Source organism: Lactuca serriola, chromosome 6, assembly GCF_051521515.1.
Source record: "Lactuca serriola cultivar US96UC23 chromosome 6, Lser_US96UC23_V15, whole genome shotgun sequence".
In the NCBI taxonomy this organism is placed as follows: Eukaryota; Viridiplantae; Streptophyta; class Magnoliopsida; order Asterales; family Asteraceae; genus Lactuca; species Lactuca serriola.
Window position 1 is genome coordinate 39,509,027 of NC_136413.1, and position 24,025 is coordinate 39,533,051.

At 38.9% G+C, this 24,025-nt stretch overlaps 1 protein-coding gene across 1 annotated transcript; it reads right to left on the reverse strand.

Moving 5' to 3' along the window:
* Positions 1-16,664: 16,664 nt before the first annotated feature.
* On the reverse strand, positions 16,665-20,478 carry SIGF (RNApolymerase sigma-subunit F). Its single transcript, XM_079005843.1, has 8 exons — positions 20,234-20,478; positions 19,611-19,866; positions 19,309-19,518; positions 18,905-19,178; positions 18,599-18,829; positions 18,369-18,509; positions 17,322-17,522; positions 16,665-17,217 (listed from the first exon to the last, which is right to left on the reverse strand). Exons 1-8 carry the CDS (start codon positions 20,322-20,324, stop codon positions 16,930-16,932), a joined length of 1,692 nt encoding a protein of 563 aa, XP_078861969.1. The 5' UTR covers positions 20,325-20,478; the 3' UTR covers positions 16,665-16,929.
* Between the last annotated feature and the right edge of the window lie 3,547 nt (positions 20,479-24,025).

Consider the following 24,025-nt stretch of genomic DNA (forward strand, 5'->3'; position numbering starts at 1 on the left):
CTGCAGAGTTCTTATGGGATCTGTTGCCCTCATGGCTTTAAAACGCGTTGTGATAGGGAAGGTATCCACACCCCTTATAAGGAATTCTTAGTTCACCTTCCCAACCGATGTGGGATCAGATCTAACCCACTTTCACCCCCCCCCCCCCATTAAAGTGGGTTAGATCTGATCCCACATTGGCTTGGAAGGAGAACGAAACATTTCCTTATAAAGGGGTGTGGATACCTTCCCTATCACAACGCGTTTTAAAGCCGTGAGGGCAGCAGATCCCATAAGAACTCTGCAGTTAAGCGTGCTCGGGCGGGAGTAGTACCAGGATGGGTGACCCCCTAGGAAGTCCTCGTGCCGAGTGCCCCAAAGCGGACAATATTGTGATACGTGCCAGAGGGGGATGTTACAGTGTGTGGTTAGGGTAGGTGACGATGTCGGTAAAGATGGTTAGGGTAGGTAACAACGCCGACGAAGGTGGTTTGTGGTGGTGTCTCATCATGTGGTACAGTTGATTTTTGGTGAGAAATGAACTCACCCAAAAAAAAGTCTCCGACCATCAAAATCAGATATAGAAAATCGATGGTGAACTCCGACGATGGTTCCCGTCACTGGTGATGGTGGAGGGTGGAGAGGTGATCAAATGGGTTTTCTCATCCCATAAAGATGAGAGTGGGTTGGATTTTTTTTAACTTATAAATAAAAAATTAAATTGATTTATGTATTTTAGCAATTAAGGAAAATAGAAAATATAAATTATAAGGGTATATTTGTCTTTTTTAAGTGTAGAGGGACCAAAATCACTAAAAGATCCAAAATTGGACCATTGATACACCACCAAACGTTTTTTTTTACCAAAAACACATATTTTTAACAACCATAGGGACCATTTTTGCAATTTTCTCCATAAATTTTTATAGTTTAGGTTTTTAATAAAATATATTAAATTGTTCTTCCTAATCATTATCCCCAATTCCGGACACCCATGTATGGTCCCACTATAACTGCCAAAAAATCGAAATTAACTGATCTGTGAGAATTTGGCCACATTAAACTATTTGTTGAGAGATGTAAAAGTAAAAATGTACTTTGGAAACACAAAAAAATAAAATTTCAAAAACAAAAACAGAGTTGTTTCTTTCATTTTCTTCACAAAAGTAAACTTACAAACAAAAATTTCAAATTAGTATCTCAAATCATTAACCAATTGCATAAAATACTAAATTATGAATCATGTATATTGTATAGTGTATACCTTCTTTAAATGTTGATAACTATAGAAATTTCCATATGGATTCATGGGGTTGTTGACGACAATTTTCACTGATTGCCTATTTTGATCGTATAACATAGAATAAATAAGGTGTGATGCAAAAAAGAAAAGCTTAAACTTTTATATGTGTGTCTGTGGCATTTCTACAAACTGTTTGTATGCGTGACTCAAGCTCTGTGTATATTCTTTATACCAAATAAACCCACAAAAAATTAAGAGAAATGAATTTTTCAGATAGACGGTAGTATTATCAAACCTTGAATTATCTTTCACTTAAAGGATCTTTATAAAATATTGATGTAGATTTACCAGGCTCAACCTTTTTTCTTTGAGACATACCACTCCTGGTTCGAACACGTTGGAATACTTGAATACCTGTTCTTAAATCAGAATCCTTCGGATTAAGTGACCACCTAAAAGTAGAAGGTCATCTAAAAGAAAGCAATTGGGCGAACGTCACACCTCAGTTGGAAGTGGAGAAGTAAACGTGTTTGTCAAATTGAAACAAAACCTTTGTGAAATTGAAAAAGGAATGCGGAATCAAAGAAGAAGATACTGAAATTTTGGGAAAACCCTTTCATGTATTCCTTTGATCATAATAATTTATGAAATTAGGTCAAAAATGGAGTCTCAAACATTGGCCGCAATATACGTATGCTATGTATCTTACTTGGAACACCTATGAGTCACTAGTTGAGTATGCTATAGTCTCTATCACCTCTAAGTTACTAGACTGTTATCAGTGTCAGTTTGGAAACTTGCATCCACATATCCTTTGACACTTAGCTTTTGCTTACCACCATAGACCAATAACATATCTTTAGTCCTCCTAAAATACTTCAAAATGTTCTTGACCGGGATCCAATGACTTTCACCAAGATTGGCTTGATAACCGATCGTCATACTAATTGAGTATGAGACGTCTGGCCTTGTACATATCATAGCGTACATGATCGATCCTATAGCCGAAACACATGGAACTCAACTCATCATTTCCAGTTCTTCACTAGTATCGGGACATTGGGTTTTACTCAAAACCGTACTACGTTACATATGTACAGATCCTTTCTTAGAGTCTTTCTTCTTGAATTTCTTCAAGATTTTATCTAGGTATGTATTTTGGCAAATTCCTATCAGTCGCCTAGATCTATATATCCCTATAGATCTTAATACAAAGTATGTAAGTAGCTACTGATGCATTTTTTCAAAGTAAACATGTATATATGATTATTTGCAAAGCCAATATTTCAAATTGGAATCATATGTATAGCTTAATTGATGTAAACATCAAAGCTCAATGCTAACGAGGTGAATCCCTTCTCGATCGTACACTCTACTATAGCCTTATAGACATCCTTTAGTATCATAAGGTTCTAAATGACGTGAGGTGTGGCGTGGAGACAAGGCCAAACCCCAAGCTTAACGAGCCATGGCGTTTTTCAAGGCGTGATGTAAGGCGGTGATTTTTTATTAATTTATAATTATATTTGTAACTCCTGGTTTCTGGTATGTATTAAAAATCATAATTTATTCACTTTCATAGAGGAACTCGACGAGTTGGGAGCCCTAGACTCGTTGAGTAGGAATAATTTTGGATGTGGGTTAAAGAACCTACTCAACAAGTTGAGAGGCCTCAACTCGACGAGTAGGCTGGCAGAAATGAAACCCTAATTTTTAGGGTTTTGTACCCTATTTAAAGGCCTTAATGTTTCATTGTGGCCTCCCTCATCGCCCTCCATCCAGTAAAACCTTAAATCTTGCTTTCTATCATTTTGAGTGTGTGTGTGTGTGTGTGAGTGTAAAGAGTGTTTGCTTTTGTGCTTTCTTGAAGGAGTTTGAAGTTTGGTGTTGCTTAGTTGAAGGGAGAAGCTTTCGATCCGGGAATTTTTCTGTTGTGACAGCCATATTAAGGTATAGAGTCGATACCTTGACCATTTATTTGATAGATCTCTTTATTGAGAAGTTTATGGCCTTTAGTAGCTTATTTTGGAGTCATTCTTGGATTGGAGCATGTGATGAAGTTATGACTTCAGATGTAGACATTTCATGGTCTTTTGAGACGTAAAGTTGCCAGCTTTATCAAGTCTTGGCCCTCCTCCATGTCCTATGTCTCTCATGAAGCTTATTTTTTGTGTTTTAGCCTATTAATACCATGCATTGACGTAAAGTTAGCAACTTTGCGTGGTATATCATCCCTAGGGGACCATATCTATGGTTTGGAGGCATTAGACTTGCTAGAAAGTGACTGTATGAGCTAAGACTATGAAAACTAGACGAGTTGCATATCCAACTCGGCGAGTTTGATTATGGTCCCCCGAACTTTCTGATTCTGAGCAAACTCGGCGATTTGTTGAGATGACTCGGCGAGTTGCCTAAGGTTTTCTCAGTTTTCTGAAGACAGAAGGAACTCGATGAGTCCACAAGGGGACTCGACGATTTGTACTGAAAAGTCCCGATTCTGTTAACTCGACGAGTTGGATCGCGATGTCACGATATGTGATTCATGGGAACTTGGCGAGTTGAGGAGTGAACTTGACGAGTTGAGTCAACTCGGAGCATTGACTTTAACTTGGAGCAAATTTGACCCTTAAGGGGTTATGAATATGAGAGGGCAATTAAGGAAATCTTTTATGTATAGGAGCTTAAGGTGGGTTGATTTTCGGAGCCGAGTATTTTCAGCTACTTTCTGGTATTCGAGGTGAGTTACCTTCCTGTATGAGAGGGTCGAAGGCACCAAAGCCGGCCCACTAGTAGTTGTTGTAGTAGAGATGATTGTCTTTGTGATAATTTTCTGGTATGACACTATTTGTTATGTTTTATGTGCTTATTTACTATGTTATTATGTGGTAGTGGTAGGGGTGAAATAGACCCCGTAACCGGTTGGAATACACCGAAGGGTAGGTCGGGCACCCATATATGCCTAGCATTATGTTTATGCTATGTTATTATATGGTAGTGGTAGGGGTGAAGTAGACCCCGTAACTGGTTAAAATATACCAGAGGGTAGGTCGGGGACCCAAATATGCATGACAGGGTAGGTTGAGTCCCCAGATATGCTTGACAGGGTAGGTCGGGCACCTAGATATGCCTGGAAGTATATGATTATGTGGTATGATGGGGGACTCACTAAGCTTTGTGCTTACAGTTTTCAGTTTTGGTTTCAGGTACTTCTTCTTCAAAAGGAAAGGATCCGGCATGATTGCAGCGCATCACACCATGATTTCCGCACATGGGATCTTTGGGAGTTATACTCTGATGTTGTTTTATTATGACATGTTTTGACTATTGATATATTGGTTTTGATATGGGTTGACACTATGGATGTTTTCAGACAACTGGTTTTATAATTATTAAATTCAAAATGAAATTTTTGTTCTTAAATTTTGGGATGTTACAATATTACCACATAAATATAAATGTATATTAAATATAACTACTTTTTAGAAGTGTTATATTAATAACTAATAGCAAAAAGTTAACAAAAAACACAATACTTGTATCCCCGATTAAAAAAGACATAACAAAAAGCAAAGTGTAACCCCTATAAAATTTAAACCAATTTTTAACTTTTCAAAACATTTAAAATCCAAGAGTTATTACAATCTTTGTTTTCAAAATAGTCTTTATCAGAGTTTTCCCAGAAACCTAAACAAAATGTTTTCAAAATAGTCTTTATCAGAGTTTTCCCTCAACCATTCGGTTGGAATGCCAACATACTATAGGTCCAATCATCCTCGGGATGGAATACCCTAGGCCCACAACCAACAGGTTGGAATGCCCACATACTATGAGTCTAGTCATCCTTGGGATGGAATACTCCAGGCCTACAACCAACAAGTTGGAATGCCCAGTTCTATTGGCTTTCGCACAAAGTAGATAAGCCTCAACCAATAAACAAACATGTGCACATATAACAGATAATCACATAACAGTCTATAGACAACAAACTGATCTACCAGATCATACCACATAGCATATAATATTATCCTACCCTCTGAGATATCTAATTAACATGTCATAACACATATCACATATTATCATCCTACCCTCTAGGATACCGATCTAACAGATCATACCAGCATAACATAACCAATAACAATTCAAAGGGCCGGCCTTGGTGCGTTAGACCCTTGAGTATAGTGAGGAAAACTCACCTAACTAGTAGTGCCGAAATGCTGAACTTCTAACCGTTGCCTCACTGGAAATCCTGAGCTGACACGCATAATAAATACTAGGTTATTACCCGACATCACTCCCTTGACTAAGTGTCCATATAATTCATAAGGTCCATTCCTTTTTGTTGGGCCAAGGCCTAACACCGAGTCCTTATCTGGAAGGCCCATACTCTAAAGTCCTTTACTGGCCTAATTTACCAAATTGGGCCCAACCTCCTTATTGGGCCTATCCCCATGATCCACTAACATAACCTGGCCCAAAAATCCTATTTGCAGAGTCCAAAAAGGCCCAAATCTATTTAGCCCACAAACCCTAAGCCCATTTAACAAGAGTCCAATCAGAGAGCATACGCGGGGCGTACCTCTCTGGTTACAATGGGCATAGTGTCGTTCTACGCTGAATGCCATCGGGATAGTTGACCCCGTACATTGGGCGTACAGAACTTACGCTGAGCATATGCGGGGTTTTACCAAAACTCTAATAAGTGCTTAATGGCTTAAGCACTTAATCCCATATCCCAGATCCATCGACCAAATACGCCTTGGGACCATAAAGTTTAGGAATTTATCACTTTGGACGTCCAAAAAGTCCTTAACTCATGGTCTTAACCCATTAAGACCTTCTTACTTCATGCATGGGAGAAGTCTAGCCTTTGGGAACTGATTTTTATCACTTAGGACCTCTCCTAAGGTCTGAAAGGACAACTTATTTCGTCTAAGACATCACATGCATCTTCTTGGGACTCTTGGGACAATAAGACCCCATAAGGTTAAATGTCTAGATCTATAAACAAGCAAGCACCAAATTTCAATCTTTTTACCTTCTGGAGCTTTAATGGAACAACACTTTTAGATCTATAGCCCTGCTCTCCTCTTCTAGCTCCTTGGAGTAATGTATTCACTTCCAAGGTCCAAAATGCACACTAACTCACACTTCTTCACACACTCTAGGGTTTGGGACGTTTTTTGAGGGATGAAGGCTAAGGATGAGCAAAGGAATGAGCCATAAGGGTGTTTATATAATCCTCAACATCGGATATTAGGGTTTTCATCAGACACAAGTACGCCCAACGTACATGAGTGTACGCCCAGCATACTAGGGCGCGCCTAGTACGCTTCGTGTACCCTTATGTACACTCAGCATACTACTTCTAGTCCCAAAGTTGTAACTTTATTCCTTATACTTCTCGTGACCCAACACTACCAACTTCAGGGACCAATAATGACAACTAATAAAGGAAGAAGGGATTTCAAGATATACCTGCAAGGTTCGGGGCGTTACAACTCTCCCCCACTTGACCTAGACTTCGTCCCCGAAGTCGGATGCAGCGAAGAGATCCGGGTAGTGCTCTTTCATTTCGGACTCTGACCCCTAAGTCCACTCAGATCCTCTCTGATGCTCCTATTGTACCTTTATCAAAGGTACTTCCTTGCTTCGTAGGATCTTCATCTTCCTCTCAAGAATGGCCACCGGTCTCTCCACGTAATTTAAACGCTCATCGACCTGAATGTCATCCAACAAAACTATCGCATCCTCATCTAGGATGCACTTCTGCAATTGTGAGACGTGGAAAGTGTTGTGGATCTGACTCAGCTCCTCTGGGAGCTCCAACCTATATGCCACCTTACCAACCCTGGCAATAACCCTGAATGACCCAATGAAGCGGGGACCCAATTTCCCCCTCTTCCTGAAGCAGATGACACCCTTCCAGGGTGAAACCTTCAGGAGTACTATCACCAACCTGAAATTCCTACTCAGATCGGCGCCGGTCGGCATAGCTCTTCTGTCGGCTCTGTGCGGTCTGCAATCGTTGTCTAATCTGTTGAATCCTCTCAGTAGTCCGTAGAACCACTTCAGTTCGGCCCATCACCTTGTGACCAACTTCACCCCAACAAAATGGGATGCAGCATCTCCGTCCATATAACAGCTCAAAGGGTGGGGCTCCTATGATGGAGTGGAAGCTGTTGTTGTAGGAAAACTCTGTAAGCGGTAGGTAGGAGTCCCAACTCCCACTGAAGTCAATAATGCAATCCCTCAGCATATCTTCGAGAGTCTGTATAGTCCGTTCAATTTGGCCGTCAGTCTGCGGATGATAGGTTGTATTGAAGTGCATCCGCGTGCCCAGTTCCTCGTGGAACTTTTTCCAGAATCAGGAGGTGAATCCAACATCACAATCTAAAACAATAGTAACTGGTACCCCATGGCGAGCAATGATCTCACGAATATATAACTCGGCCAATTTCTCTGCTGACGAACTTTCCCGTATAGCTAAAAAGTGGGCACTCTTAGTCAATCGATCCACAATGACCCAAATATCATCGAAACCCCATCGTGATCTACTCCCATTTCCACATGGGAACCTCTAGAGGCTGCAACCTGCCATGCGGCCTCTGATGCTCGACCTTGACCATCCTACAGTTCAAGCACCTCTCGACATACCATGCGATGTCTCACTTCATATATGGCCAACAATAACTCAATCGTAAATGTCGAAACATTTTGGTGGCTCCCGGGTGAATGGAGAAACGAGACTTATGAGCCTCCTCCAGAACAACCTGTCTAACCCCGCCGGATATCGGAACCCAGACCTACCCGCAATGGGTCAACAGCCCACGACTATCCTGCACGAACCAGGTGTTCTCACCCTTAATCCTTTCCAGCTTCCAATTTTCCCGACGCATGCCCTCTGCCTGAGCTTCCCTGAACAAACTTACAAGTGAGGAATCCCTTGATATCCTCATACACGCAACCGCAGAAGAAGGTCCTGCTGATTTGTGGCTCAGAGCGTCCGCAACCACATTCGCTTTACCCGGGTGGTAAAGGATCTCACAATCGTAGTCCTTAACTACATCCAGCCACCTACGCTACCTCATATTCAGGTTGGGCTGATCCATAATGTGTCACAACTCTTATGGTCCGTGTATAAGCTACAACGAACCCCATAAAGGTAATGCCTCCAGATCTTGAGAGCGAATACCACTGCTCCTAACTCTAAATCATGAGTAGGGTATCTCGTCTCGAGTGGCTTCAACTGCCGCGAGGCATACGCTATAACCCGTCCCCTCTGCATAAGAACGGCTCCCATTCCTGTGATAGATGCATCACAAAAGACCACAAAATCCTCCACTCCCTCCGGGAGGGTCAAGACTAGAGCCTCGCATAATCGCTGTCGGAGGGTCTCAAATGCCCTTTGCTGCTCGGGGCCCCACCGGAAATCCACCCCCTTCCTCGTTATACGAGTGAGGGGTACTGCAATCCTGGAGAAATCTCAAATGAATCTCTAGTAGTACGCTGCTAATCCTAGGAAACTCATGATATCTGAAGGAGATCTCGGCACCTCCCATTGCATAACTGTCTCGATTTTGGCCGGGTCGACCAAAATCCCCTCCTGGTTTACGAGCTGTCCGAGGAACTGGACCTCTCATAACCAAAACTCACATTTCGAGAAATTGGCATACAACCGTTCTCATCTCAGAACTCTCAACAATTCCCTAAGGTGCTCCTCGCTATCGGGTCTTGGAATATACCAAGATATCATCAATAAACACAATGGCCGACCGATCTAGCATCGGTCTGCAAACCCGATTCATCAGATCCATAAACACTGCTGGCACGTTGGTGAGTCCAAATGGCATCACCACGAACTCGTAATGACCATAACGAGTTCGAAATGCGGTCTTCTCTACGTCCTCCTCTCTGACCCAAGCCTAATGATACCCTGATCTCAAATCAATCTTGGAAAACCAAGATGCACCCTGCAACTAATCAAAGAGATCGTCTATCCTCGGGAGTGGATAACGGTTCTTCACCGTTAACTTGTTCAACTCCCTATAATCAATGCACATCCGGTGTGTACCATCCTTCTTCCTGACGAAGGGGATCGGTGCTCCCCATGGAGAACTACTCGGGCAAATGAACTGCTTGCCTAGCAGTTCCTGCAACTGAGACGGCATCTCCTGCATCTTAGGCGGTGCCAAACGGTACAACGCCTTGGCAATAGGAGCCGCACTGGCACCAGGTCAATCCATAACTCGACCTGTTGCTCCGGAGGTATCCCTAGCAACTTCTCTAGAAACACATCAACAAACTGTCGAACTACTGGAACCTCTGATACTGAAGTCTGATCCCTGACTCGCGTATCCATCACGTACGCTAGATAACCCGCACACCTGTGCTGAATATACCGTCGAGCCCTGGCGACTGAACAAAATCCTGATCCCACTCTGGTGCCCTCGCCATAAATAACCAGTTCTCCCCTACTTGGGGTTCGAACCACTACCCGCTGGCCCTTGTAATCAATCATGGCACCGAACCGGTTAAGCCACTCCATTCCCACAATAACGCATACATCCCTCATGGGAATTGAAATCAAATCTATCGGGAAGGATATCCCGAAGATTTCCACCTCATATCCTCAATAAACTGAAGCAACATAAATCCTGTGTACGTTAGCGATAGAGACTCGTAGCGGACACTCTAGCTCGCCTATAGGCACTCTAAACTCCCTACTAAATGTCTGAGATACGAAAGACCGACTCGCCCCCAAGTCTAATAAAACCAACGAATGAAAGGAGTTTACCAAGAACGTACCTATTCATAGGTACTATAGATAAGCATAAAACAAATATAATAATTAAGATAAAGGATAGAAACATACCAGCAACCACATCCGGTGCTGCCTTGGCCTCCTCAGCCGTAAGCCGGAAAGCACGCCCCTAAGCCTTCGGAGGCTCCGTCCTAACTAGCCTCCCATCCATGATCCTCAAGGTAGCCGGCGCTGGAGCCTGTGCCGGATTGGCAGCTAACAAAGGACACTGGGCCTTAATATGGCCCACCTGATCACAATGATAACAAAGCCCAACCCCGGAAGTCGGAGTCTGCTGCCTGCAATCCCTGGCCAGATGGCCCTGCTTGCCACAAAGGTGGCACCCATTCCCTGCTCGGCATATCCCTGAATGATCCTTCCTACACTTCCCACAAGTGCGGCCTAGCTGTCCCCCAATCCTGGTATCAGCGGTCTTAGGCCGCTTCGGCGTTGATTGTGACTGTATCGGGGCCCGTTGTTGCTCCCTCAGCTGCAACTCAATCTCCAACTCATGCCGCCTGGCGGCCTCCTGTAGGTCCATGAGTGTATCACATCTCTGAGTGGCGAAAAACTGACGGATGTCAGTCTTGAGCATGCCCAGATAATGCGTCATCTGATCCTGCTCCGAGGCAAACTCCGGACAAAACATCGCCCTCTCCGTAAACATGTGGGTGATCTCCGTCACCAACTCAGTACCCTGCTTCAGATCTAAGAATTCATGTGACAACCGCTCGTGCTCGATCCACGGAATGTAGCGAGCGTCGAACACATCCCGGAACTACACCCAAGTAACCACAACTATCTGATCATCTGTGTATGACCCAGTCACTAACCTCCGCCAATCCTTTTCCCCGACCCGCAACAGGTTCAGGGCACACCTGACCTTCTGGTCAGTAGGACACGAGCATGTGAATAAACATCCCTCCACATCAGACAACCACCTCATAGCTATGATAGGATCCTGAATACCATCAAATGTCGGGGGCTTCGTGTTATCGAAGTCCCGGTATTGGAAGCCCCGACTGGCTCCTCCCCTTCCTGTCGATGTTACAGTCGTGGTAGCTGCAGCGGAAGCCATCTCAACAAGGGCTACATATTTGTCATCAAAGTACTCCCTCATAGCGGACTTAATAGTCCCAAATAACTCCGGAATCTGACCCCGAACAATCTCGACCACCTCCTCGCGGATGATCTCCACAACCTGATCCTCCGTCATCACTGGCTCCTCCTAGCCGATAATCTTAGGCACCGTTGGGGCCTCCTGGTCACCTTGTCCTGATCCCGATCCGGATCCAGTTACGAAACGCCTCGTAACCACCATACTGAAATATAAACAGGAAGATATCAGACAATCCACATAAATACCCAGGAACCAACTCCCTACAAAACCCTAGGGGTTGCGACTTCCTTGTTGTGCGTATGGGTCCCGTTCTTTTAGTAGTATGGGCCCAATACTACCTTCCACACCTACTCATATTTGCCTCAAGTATCATCACAACACCCTAACACTATACATACACGTGGTGACCGCTCAACCTCACTCCCAGAGGAAGGATAACTATCTCACAACTGACCTACCGACCTCACACAACCCACCCATGAAACTTCCACAAACCCTACAACACTAGTGTATGCTAGCCATACATAACGTTGGACCCCATAGACTTTCGAATATCCAACCCTACCCTAAGCTCCCAATCAAACAAGAACAAAACATAAGGCCAAATCAAACATTCTCAGGCAATAAGATCTTAATTATGTACAACTGTGATGCATACACTAAACAACTACAGTAATGATGTCAATCTCACATAAAGGGAACCTAGGCTAGCAGGCATCATATAATCAGTGAATTCTGTCGTGCAATTCCTGAAGATCCCTAGCCTAACACTAGCATGTTGTTCTAACATATTACACAATCAATATATGTATGATATTTGGGGTCTACTTACTGGCTCCGGCTGATCGTACACTCTGCATCTTCTTTTACTTATTTTGAAAACCATTTTACAAAAATCATTTTGAAAATCTTTCCTTGATTTGAGACTGGATTCACATGAATGTCCATCCAATTCACTCAAACCAAGGCTCTGATACCAACTTGTAACACCCATAAAATTTAAACAAATTTTTAACTTTTCAAAACATTTAAAATCAAAGAGTTATTACAATCTTTGTTTTCAAAATAGTCTTTATCAGAGTTTTCCCAGAAACCTAAACAAAATGTGAGAAGCTGTACGATCACACATTTGCCTTGCCGCGGTCCCTTGATGTACCTGAAACAATAAACTGAAACTGTAAGCCTGAAAGCATAGTGAATTCCCCCAAAATACCCATACTCACACAATACAAATATAACCATAAACAGCATACTATGGGTTGACGTTATGGATGTTTTCAGACGTTGGGCGTACAGAACTTGCGCTGAGCGTACGCGGGGTTTTACCAAAATTCTAATAAGTGCTTAATGGATTAAGCACTTAAGCCCATATCCTAGATCCATCGACCAAATACGCCTTGGGACCATAAAGTTTAGGAATTTATCACTTTGGACGTCCAAAAAGTCCTTAACTCATGGTCTTAACCCATTAAGACCTTCTTACTTCATGCATGGGAGAAGTCTAGCCTTTGGGAACTGATTTTTATCACTTAGGACCTCTCCTAAGGTCTGAAAGGACAACTTATTTCGTCTAAGACATCACATGCATCTTCTTGGGACTCTTGGGACAATAAGACCCCATAAGGTTAAATGTCTAGATCTATAAACAAGCAAGCACCAAATTTCAATCTTTTTACCTTCTGGAGCTTTAATGGAACAACACTTTTAGATCTATAGCCTTGCTCTCCTCTTCTAGCTCCTTGGAGTAATGTATTCACTTCCAAGGTCCAAAATGCACACTAACTCACACTTCTTCACACACTCTAGGGTTTAGGACGTTTCTTGAAGGATGGAGGCTGAGGATGAGCAAAGGAATGAGCCATAAGGGTGTTTATATAGTCCTCAACACCGGATATTAGGGTTTTCATCGGACATAAGTACGCTCAGCGTACATGAGTGTACGCCCAACGTACTACGGTACGCCTAGTACGCTTAGTGTACCCTTATGTACGCTCAGCGTAGTACTTCTAGTACCAAAGTTGCAACTTTAGTCCTTATACTTCTCGTGACCCAACACCACCAACTCCATGGACCAATAATGACAACTAATAAAGGAAGAAGGGCTTTCAAGATATACCTGCAAGGTTTGGGGCATTACACAAAGAAAACGTTTTTCAAACAAAAAACAAGCGCCCTAACGTGCCATGGCACACCATATCACGCTTTTCCATGCGTCACGCCTAACAGAAATGTTATGAGGCTTTTCGTAACGGTGAAGTCACGCCTCACGCCTTGGTGCGCGCCATGGCGCACCTTTTAGAAGACTGGTCATAACTCTCATTACCAACCCCATATTATATACATTGTAATAAGTATATTTGGTTATGTATGCCTTCGTGAATCGTATTTTAACACCCTGAAGTATAACATCCTAAAAAGGAAATCTATATCAAGGCCTACACCTTTATGCATCACATCATGGGGTTGCCTCGACACACCACTATCCGCTTCCTTATTTCTTTTGTTTACTTGGGAGAAAATTTACTCTCGGGATCGGAAAAACGTTAAGTAACACTCTCCCACTCCACTAATATCTAATATTGAGTTCTTGTAAATGTGTGTTGCTTAAACATGTTGGATACTAATCCTTCCTTTTGGAACTTGTGTGCCCAGTTCTCACGGCAACATTAATCTATTGTGAAAATGTTGTTTTCTACTTGCTAGTAATCATGGTTCAACACCAACGAAGCAAACGAATCGACATAAACATCCACTTGGCACGTATGAAGATTACAATGATTCATGTCCAGGTTCTTTATATTACCTATGCTTAGCAGTATGCAATTTTCTTCACAAATTAACTACCATTACAATTTTCTCTCATTTTCAACATCTAACCTCATGTCCATACAATTTTGGGGAGTGATAGCTAATTCGTATGATTGTCCTACTAATTTGGAAAGAAATATTGGGATACTATTTTGCATAAAGGTTATATTATTAGGAAATTAACTAAAGTAACCATAATGTGATGTATATGTAAAGAAAATAACCAAAAACATTTGGTAGAATAACCATAAGTCCGGAATGGGCATTATGGACCGACAAAAACACTTTTTTCTAACAAATAAGTACATTGCGAACTCACATTCTAGATTTCGGACTTCGGAACTGACTTTCAGTATAAATTTTGGAGTTGGAAAAAAAATGAATAAAAAAAAAATCAAAATCCGATGAACAATTGCGGAATTTCAAGTAAAACTTTTGTTTCTTACTAAAATATAACAAAAACTTAATCGAGCATAATAGATAAGAACTATATATAATAATAGGGATTAAAATCTGATTGAAAAATGATGAGATTAAACACTTCGAAAATAGAAACTTCAGACAGATTTCTTTGAAAAAAAATTACAAAAGAAAATAACTCTAAAATTTGAAGAACAAGTATGAAATTAGGCATTGAGAAGAAAGTGATCATTTTTTTCATAAAATGATAAAAGAAATTGTTATTTTCTTTATAAAACTTATTTATAAGGGTCGGTGTAATGAACTTCCCTATATTATTAGAGTAGGGTAGACGTTACGTCCCTTTTGTCAAAACAAATTTTCATGACACATAGAAGTCACGTCATTTTTTCCCCAACTCTTCAACATCTTGCCATTTATGTAGGGTATAGTTTGCCATGCAACAAGATTTTTTTCTTTTATTTAAACAAACTAATTTATATAAAAACTAAACTTTCATTAACCTGAAATGGAAAGTACAATAAAACTTATACACCATAAATTAAACATAGAAATTAAAAATATGAAACATGAAACATATAAAAATAAAACCTATATATATATATATATATATATATATATATATATATATATATATATATATATATATATATATATATATATATAGGGAAGAGTTATATGGAAAATGAATGATTAGGGCAACACATATTTGAACTAATGAAAACATGACAACACATCACTTCCACAATAACTTCCACAATACATTACTTGTGAAGAAAGAAATGGACACGTGTCATTTGATTATTGGTTCCGGTAGATGTTGCCCTAGTTATCTGTTTTCCATAGAACTCATTCCTATATATATATATATATATATATATATATATATATATATATATATATATATATATATATATATATATATATATATATATATATATATATATATAATCTGCTATTTTTCCTTTAAAACCAATTCCTGTTCCTCTTCGAGATTCGAGATAATGGGTCACATTTTTCAATAAGAGTTTTATGTCACAATATATTTTCTTCTCTTTTGCAACACTTAGGTATTGATCCAAAGTAGTTTTTATGTTGTCGGGTTCGCTCGTTATTTGATCTACACCACCCGAACTATGTGCGACCCGTCTACTCTTTCATTTTCCTTGGTCTTTTCCCATCGGATGACTATGTTTTGGAACCTCAACAGGGTCATATTCGTTGAGGTCTACCCCGAGATGCGCATCCGAAGTATTGTAGTGGTGTCGTTTTTGGAACCTCAATAGGTTTTGATTACTTTTTAATCATCCGTGTATGAGTCTATGAGTCTGAAGTATTGATATATCCTAGTTTTTGGACTCCTTCACAATATTCCAAAACTCAATAAATTTGAATTGTGCCCCCTTATCGTGTCGATAAACTTCTAGAACTTTGTTCAATATTGTTGCATCATTCGCACCACTTTGTCGCTCGTGCTTCGTGTTCATAAGTACGATGTTAAACTACACGACAACTATGTATATGTTCCTCTACTTCGAGTAAATTTGATATTTTTTTTCAATAATCTTTGCGGGTCATTTCAGCGGGAAAACGTCTTGTAACTTTTTGGTCCGTCTTGTTCATTACCGACTTGTAGGTCTTCCAAAACGTCTACCTATGCACAACACCTTCTCTTCCTCCTAGGTCCACAGAAATCTAGGTCTTACCTTTTTCTTGGATTCCAATTGATGTCGAACATCATCAGGTTGCAATCAGTTTCGGCTACGATATGAGGTCATGGTTGGGATTGGAATTGGGCTTGGGATTGAGTTTGGAATTGGGGTTGGGATTGAGTTTGGAATTGAGATTAGGATTGGAATTGGGTTTCTGGAGTGTTCTCAAATGGGTTGAAATCAATTTTGGGATTGGAATTGGGGTTGGGGTTGGTTAGGATATGGATTATGGTAGGAACCATCACCAGGATAATGGAAAGTAGGGGTGAAAAAATAGGGCGATCCATTCGAGATTTAGAAGAGGGGTGATGGAGGGTTTGAAGCGATTGCAATTTGGGTATTCTTCTTGTTTCTTCTTGGAGTTTTAGGGTTGGGAAGAAAGTTGGAGGAAGTCATCTTCACCAAAATAAGAAGAACGTTTGAGTGAAATATGGAGAATATTATAGGTTGTGGTGTGATATTAAATTAGATAGATGTTGGTATTTATATTGATTGAAAGAGTAAATATTTTGAATTTTGATTAAAAACGAATATTTTTTTGAACAACAATCTATAATTACAACATGTGAAAGTACTCCAACCTTTAAACACAACTAACAAAACATTATATTTTCCAAAAGGAAGTGTTTTTTCCTTCAACTGAAGCCAACTTTTCGTTACACCGAAGCATGAAAAGTTCGACAACATACATTCAAAAAGCTAGGTTCATTTCTATTCCAAATACTTGTACACTATGCAAAGAACAGTTGCACCATGCTTAAGGCTTTCCATTTCTCCCTAACCCATCCGAAAAACTTGCATTCGAATACAAAAACCTTACAAAACAAAGTCATCCCCTCTTCAAACATCAAATAAGCAAATCTTTATACGCATCCAAACCCTGGCTTTCAGAATACTGCTTCAACTTGAACAACGATCGGCTTTCCAATTGTCGAATCCGTTCCTTAGACACCCCTAAAATGATTCCAATATCCGCTAACGATTTCCTAACTTCACCTCCAATTCCATACCTGAGTCTGATTACTTTCCTTTCCTTTGGATTAAGAACACTTAGAAGATTTGAGATATGGTTTCTCATAACTTGCTTTGATACACTTGTGTCTGGGCTATCGATTGTGGTGTCAGGAGTGATTTCCTGTCATTTTTTACAACAAACATTATATATGTATATATGAGAATTGTTGATAAGAGACATATGGTTTGGTCAAATGAAAGAGGTTTGACTTTTTAGATAAGGACCTCGTATGTAGTGGTGTCGTTTGGATAGATTGGTTTTTGCAATGAGAGAGTTATCTTTTGTACAGAGCGTAATTTTTGGAGCTTTTCAAGTGTCATTCCAGCTTGTTCTGCTATTTGCTTTTGTGATGGATCATGATTGCCTTCACGGATGCATACTCTCTTTGCTTCACTAACCTTGTACAAAAGATTGTATACACCTTCCTGTAGGATTATATATGATTAGGTGAGATTAAATAAAAAGTATATGTTTTTTTTTATTATAATTCTTTTTTGAGATTTCATGGTATTTAATTTTTATTAGTCTTTTATATTTTGTAAAAAAGAAAAAATTGTAAGTGATGAATAAACTTTTTTGACTAGTTGAAATACATATAGACATTTAGTATATTACAAACAAAATCACATATGTTTATATGAAAAAGAGTAGATTACTAAAATCGTTCCTATGGTTTGGTCAAAATTGCAGGTTTGGTCCCTAACTTTTTTTTTTGCACTCGGATCGTCCCTGTGGTTTGATTTGCTGCGTTTTTCGTCCCTTACATAAAGTTAGGGACCAAACGTGCAATTTTGACCAAACCATAGGGAAGAAAAACACAACAAAGTCAAACCATAGGGACGATCTGGAGTGCAAAAAAAAGTTAGGGACTAAACATGCAATTTTGAACGAACCATAGGGATGATTTCAGTAATTTACTCTATGAAAAAAGAAAAACTAGTAATATACCTTTATGTTATTACAGTTAGGGTTAATCTTAGAAAAAACCTTATATTTCTTGTTTTTTCCCGGATTAAACCTCAACTTTATTTTTTTCCCTAAAAAGACCCTGCATTTTTCATTTTTCCGAAAAAACCCTAAACTTTGTCTTTTTTTCCAAAAAAACACTCAACCCTCCAACTGTTTCCGAAAAAACCTCGCCTTTTTTATTTTTTCCCGAAAAAACCCTCACATTCCATTACCCTGTTCATTCCATTCCTTTCTGATTCCATTCCATCATAAGCACACTGTCTATGATGAAATGGAATCACAAAAAAAAAAAAAATGCATACCGGCAAACGAATGAGCTTAGAATTTTGAAATATGGCTCGTCTGATAGACTGTCTTATCCACCAATAAGCATAAGTAGCAAATCTACAACCAGCTTGAGGCTTAAACTTTTGGACACTTCTCATGAGTCCCATACTCCCCTCCTGAAAAAAAAAAAGTCAACCATGGGTCAACTCCATTAAACCACAAATTACATGAAATATAAAAAAATTAGATTTTGACCAAGTTTGACCTGAAGTAGGTCTTGAAGGTCGAGTCCACGTCCTCTATACTGCTTTGCTATATAAACAACCATCCTTAAATTTGCACATATTAACTTCTCCCTGCTACTATTCCCAAGATGAAGTTGACTTTTCAACTCATGGGAACTAAGATTAGCAGCTTCAGCCCATTCAACTAATGTTGGTTCCCGATTAAACTGATCATGAAACCTACTCCTTGCTTCTTCTAATCTCATTCCAGCCTGAAATTCACAAGGGTAAAATGGTCATTTTTCATCATTCAGAGGTTGACAACTATGTTGATTAAATTAACTAACCTTTATATGGACAATGAGTTGAAGTTCTTCTTTTGAAGTCAAAAGTTCTCTTGTTACAGGTCGTGCTAAGAACATTCTAAGGGGATCGTGTAAATTAGAATCTTTATATGATGTTTTCTTCTCAAGCTCTGGTTTTGTTGAGTTTTTAGTCTCACGAATAACAACATTTGACTTTGTCCCCTTTCTTCTTTTAGATTGTCTTTCTTGGTGGCGTGTTGACTTTACAAATTTGACTTTTTTGGTTTGAAGCTCGGTTTGATGTCTAGATCCTAAGCTGAAGAACCACCACACATTAAAATTTGGAAAACGTGTCCACAAAACATAATAACAACAACAAGAATATCTAAAATCATAAGACAAATGGGTAATAGGAAGAAGTCTGAAAAAGAAAAGAAAACACGGACCTTGAAGTGATGGAGTTATCAAGATCAACACCTAATGATTCACCATCATCAGCTAATGAAGCTGCTTCTTTGGAAGCTGAAAGAGCTTTTTTAGCAAGATCAAGTACTTGTTGCATTTCAACATCCATGAGTTTTTTTGATCCATTTGGAACTGGTTGTGTAGTAGTCAAAGGGGAGAGTGGTTTTTCTCTTGTATGTGAAGATGGTAACCTGTAAAATCACATTAGGGATACATCATACATCATATGATACATCATCAAATATGTTATAATGAATATGTTTGATGGTTTTGTTGGTCTTACATGTACCATAAACCAGGCCACTGTAGCAATTGGCATTGGAATTCTTTAAGGTATTCATCAGAGCTTGTAGGGTCGACTTCATGTGTTGAAGAATCAGCTCCTATTTGACTGGTTTTTTCGTCTTTTATTGTCTGCAATAATGGCTTGCTTTCACGACGTTGTTCTTGAATTAGGACAGAAGTAGGGAAATGTTGGGCTAAAGTAGTTGCTAGCATAGAAGAATGTGCAGGAGCTGAAGGCTCACAAAACTTTAAAGCTGCAATAGCATTTTTTATAGTATTAGGAAGGGGACCTTCATTTTAGACTCAGAATTCTCAAGATGAGTGTATTTATTTGTTAATTCTTACTTTCTATAAAAGGTAAAGAAAACACAGCGGGTAACAACTACGAAAATGGTAATCACAACAATTTCCATATTCAAAGAGGCAAAACGTCGAACACTTGGTGGACCAACACAAAAGTTCGCATTTCCTCATTGTTAATACAACAAAGAAGCAAGATACGAGTATACCCAATTGCTTGTACACTCAAACATGAAGAATATGGATACAAAAGATACGCATAGAACAAAAATTACAGTTCAAGAACAGAAAAGGAGGTGATAGTTAGAATTTAGTTATCACCTGAAGGAGGAGGAGGAGATTGCTTGAGCTGGGTTCTTGGGGGCAAAGATAAGGATGATGATGAAAGCATTTTGCTGGCTGCTGCCTCCATTAATCTGCATCAATGTATCTATTGGATTGAAACTTCGGACAAGTGATGGTAATGAAGAAAAACAATCAAACAGAGAATTTTTCCGGGGAAGAGAGTTGGGTTTTCTCTGGCTCTGAGGCCATAAGAGAAGGGGGTTTATCTTTCTGAACGGATAATGGTTTTTCAGTATATATTATCTCACTATTATACCCTTGGTCTTCAAGATTATTGCAAAACTGATCCTCCAAAAAAGTTGAATTACTCGAATGTCATCCGAAAAGGGTTTTTCACCATTTATATTAAAAATGATCCAATTGGTCAGGTCAATCGAATTATTAGTGTGTTGGATACTAGATTCTTAAGATATTTGATCAAATAGATCATTAATTGAATAACTTGGACTAAGATTGATATTTACATATTTCTAATTTGTAAACCCGTTTAAATACATATTTATTTTTATTTTATATAACTTGAAGATACACCAAAGTCCTTACATCATAAACACCACTCGTACAAATAGAGATCAATTGAAAGTAAAAGTAGAGTTGCATTGCTAAAAAATTAAAAAAAAAAAAAAAGAAAACAATTATATATAAACTTTTATTTTATTTTATGTAGCCTTTAAATTTAAGTGGATAATCTATGTCCACCTTGTTTATCTATAAGGGCGGACGGTATGGTTTGCAGGTTGATCATCACAAGTTGAGATATTGATGGTATTGTTGGGATCCTGATTCCAAGTCGAAGATGGTACAACTCCAAAAGCAATATGTTCTCTCTCTCTCTCTCTCTCTCTCTCTCTCTCTCTCTCTCTCTCTCTCTCTCTCTCTCTCTCTCTCTCTCTCTCATGTTGTAAAACTTATATAATATTGTGTTTTGTATGTTTTTAATTAGTTTTGTATGTTTTTACTGTTTTTGTTAATTAATTCTATATGATTTCAATTAGTTTGTATTTATTTTAAAATTAAAAATTGAATGGGTTTAGAGGATGGAAAAAGTTTTCATTGTGTTATGCAGTTATGGGATGGGAAAGATTGAAAAAGTTTTCAGTGAATATATTCGAAACTATCTCATCCCAAACATTCAGTTCGTTCAATCGATAGGAGAAAGCATGTACAAGGATGGAAGCATGTAGGGGAGAGAGAGAGAGAGAGGGAGAGAGAGAGAGAGAGAGAGAGAGAGAGATCCATTGTATATTAAAATATTTTTTTCTTTTTTATTTTTTTTAAATAAAAAAAACTCATAAACGGTCCCTGTAATAGTGAAATGACGGAAATGTCTTCCCTTAACGAACAAAATGTAACGGTTCAAATTTTCAAACAATTTTTTTTTCATTTTTAAATTTCTCAAAAGATAGTTCATAGCATCAACCTATGTCAAAATGTAATTGTCAAATACAAAATATCATGAAACAAAGTCAAGTATCCCAGAATCCACATAAACCCTACTCATCCAGCTAGTGTGCACAATCATGCTAGTGTCTTCTAGCGATCTTGTGATTTATCTTAAACACATTTGATCAACATTGTAAGGACAAAGCTTAGTGAGTTCCCCAAAATACCATATACACAAATAATTAGCCTTTCGTGGCTAAACCTTGATAAGGACCCTCTGGTCATATATCTCAGTGAAGACCCTCCGGTCTCATTTCTCGGTATGGACCCTCCGGTCATAGCTCAACAGATACACAAAATAATATAATAACATAAGTCACAAAGACAGAATGCATAATAACACATAAACAGATAAGACCCTTCGGTCAGTAATACAATTAAGACCCTTCGGTCCATAACATGAATAAGACCTTCTAGTCATACAAAAGTTACCACACTGGTAGGTAGAGTGAGAAGACTCACCTCTCGCTGGAAAGCAATCAATCTCGCACCCGAACTGCCGGTCTACACTCCACCTAATTATGTCACATTCAAATCTAATTAATAATTAATACTAATAACCTCAAAATGCTGGATCGAGTCTCTCTACAAAATCTCAGGAGGGTGAAAAGACCATTTGGCCCCTCCTTGGCCAAAGGTCCACAGATTGACCAAAAGCTCAAAAGTCAACACCCAGAGAGTACGATGGGCGTACAACCCTCTACGTTGGGCGTACAACATGTTGGATTAGTGTCTAAGCCCGTAACTATATTTGGTATGTACTTGACCCGGTTGTGCATGGTCCTTTTGGGTTGCCTTCACCAAAGCAACTTGATATGATGATTTATGGAGAAAGAGGATTAATTATGATTTATTAATATATTATATGAATATTATATTAAAGGAGAAATCATATTGTTTAATTAATATTAGTAAAGAATTAATTGATAGTTAGTTTTGTGACTAAGAGACATTAATTAAACTTAGGGGACTAGAATTGTAATTATAAGATAATTGCAATTGGGCTATGGATCACCTTGGAACATAGGTTGGATGAATTCTATGGGAAGCCCATAAAGAAATCGTCCAAGGGGTGTTCTAAAGGGAGTCCATGGGCTGCTTAGGGCCTAAGCAGTCAAATTAGGGTTTCCTAGTTGAAAACCCTAATAGCCTCACTATATAAAGACCCCTATGGCCCCAAAAACACGGTGACCTCTCTTGGAAGAACCCTAGGACGTTTTTGGTGCTCCTCCTCCTTCTCATAAGTCATTCTCTTGCTTGTGGTGTTTGTAAGCCATTAGACGAGTGACACTTGTGACTCTAAGCTCCAAAGACAAGAAGATTCAAGCCATTGAAGAAGACGTAATCATCTAGATCTGCTCTTATGTGATAATTTCGAAATGCATATGCTAGATTAGGGTTCTTGAGTCTTGGTGAATTACATGTACAATAAAGAAACCTAGATCCAAGCATTAGGGTTTGCATGAGCACATAGGATGTTCTTTTGGCTCAAACCCATCAGTGGTATCAGAGCCATGATTGGTTTCTGTTGTATGTGATGCAATGCTTGTTTATCTGCTGTAAATCGAGTTTCTGGCCTCTGCCCGACCCGACTCGGCAAGTCAGTATCTGGACTCGGCAAGTCAGCCCAACTCGGCGAGTCCAGGTAGTGACTCGGCGAGTCTAAGGGTCAGACAGAGGATATTTCAGGATTCTTGCTGTTTTGGCTATGAGATAATTACCATAAACGTTTTTTATTAATAAAATCTGAATTTTATCCATATTTGGTGATTATCCTTGCTAAAATAGAAGATGATTGTCAAAATTAAGATAATTACTTGTTTTATAAGATAAATAATTATTATTTGTAATTTTGTTTTGAATTATCTAGTAAGAAATTGAATTAGGTCAAATTTAGATAATTACCAATTATTTGATAAATTTTAATTATTTGTAATTTGATCTTGATAGTTTTGAAAAGTTTCAAAACTTACGCTCAAGTTTTAGAATTTAAATTTTTGATTAAAAAGTTTAATTTTGAAATATTTAAATTCTAAACCCTTATGATTTGAAATGTTTCAAAACTTGCCATCAAGTTTTGGAATTTAAATTTTAATTAAAAGTTTAATTTTAAAATGTTAAATTCTAAAACCCTAATTTTTGAAAAAATTCAAATTGCACCCTTTTGGTTTTATTAAATTAATTAAGTGTATAATTAAGAGAGAGTTAATAAATCCGTAATGATATGGTTTACATGTAAATTAAAAGTGTAATTTGTTAAATTAGACCACATAGTATTTTAAAAGTGTAAAATACACCCTTATACTATATAAAATTAAAAGTCTA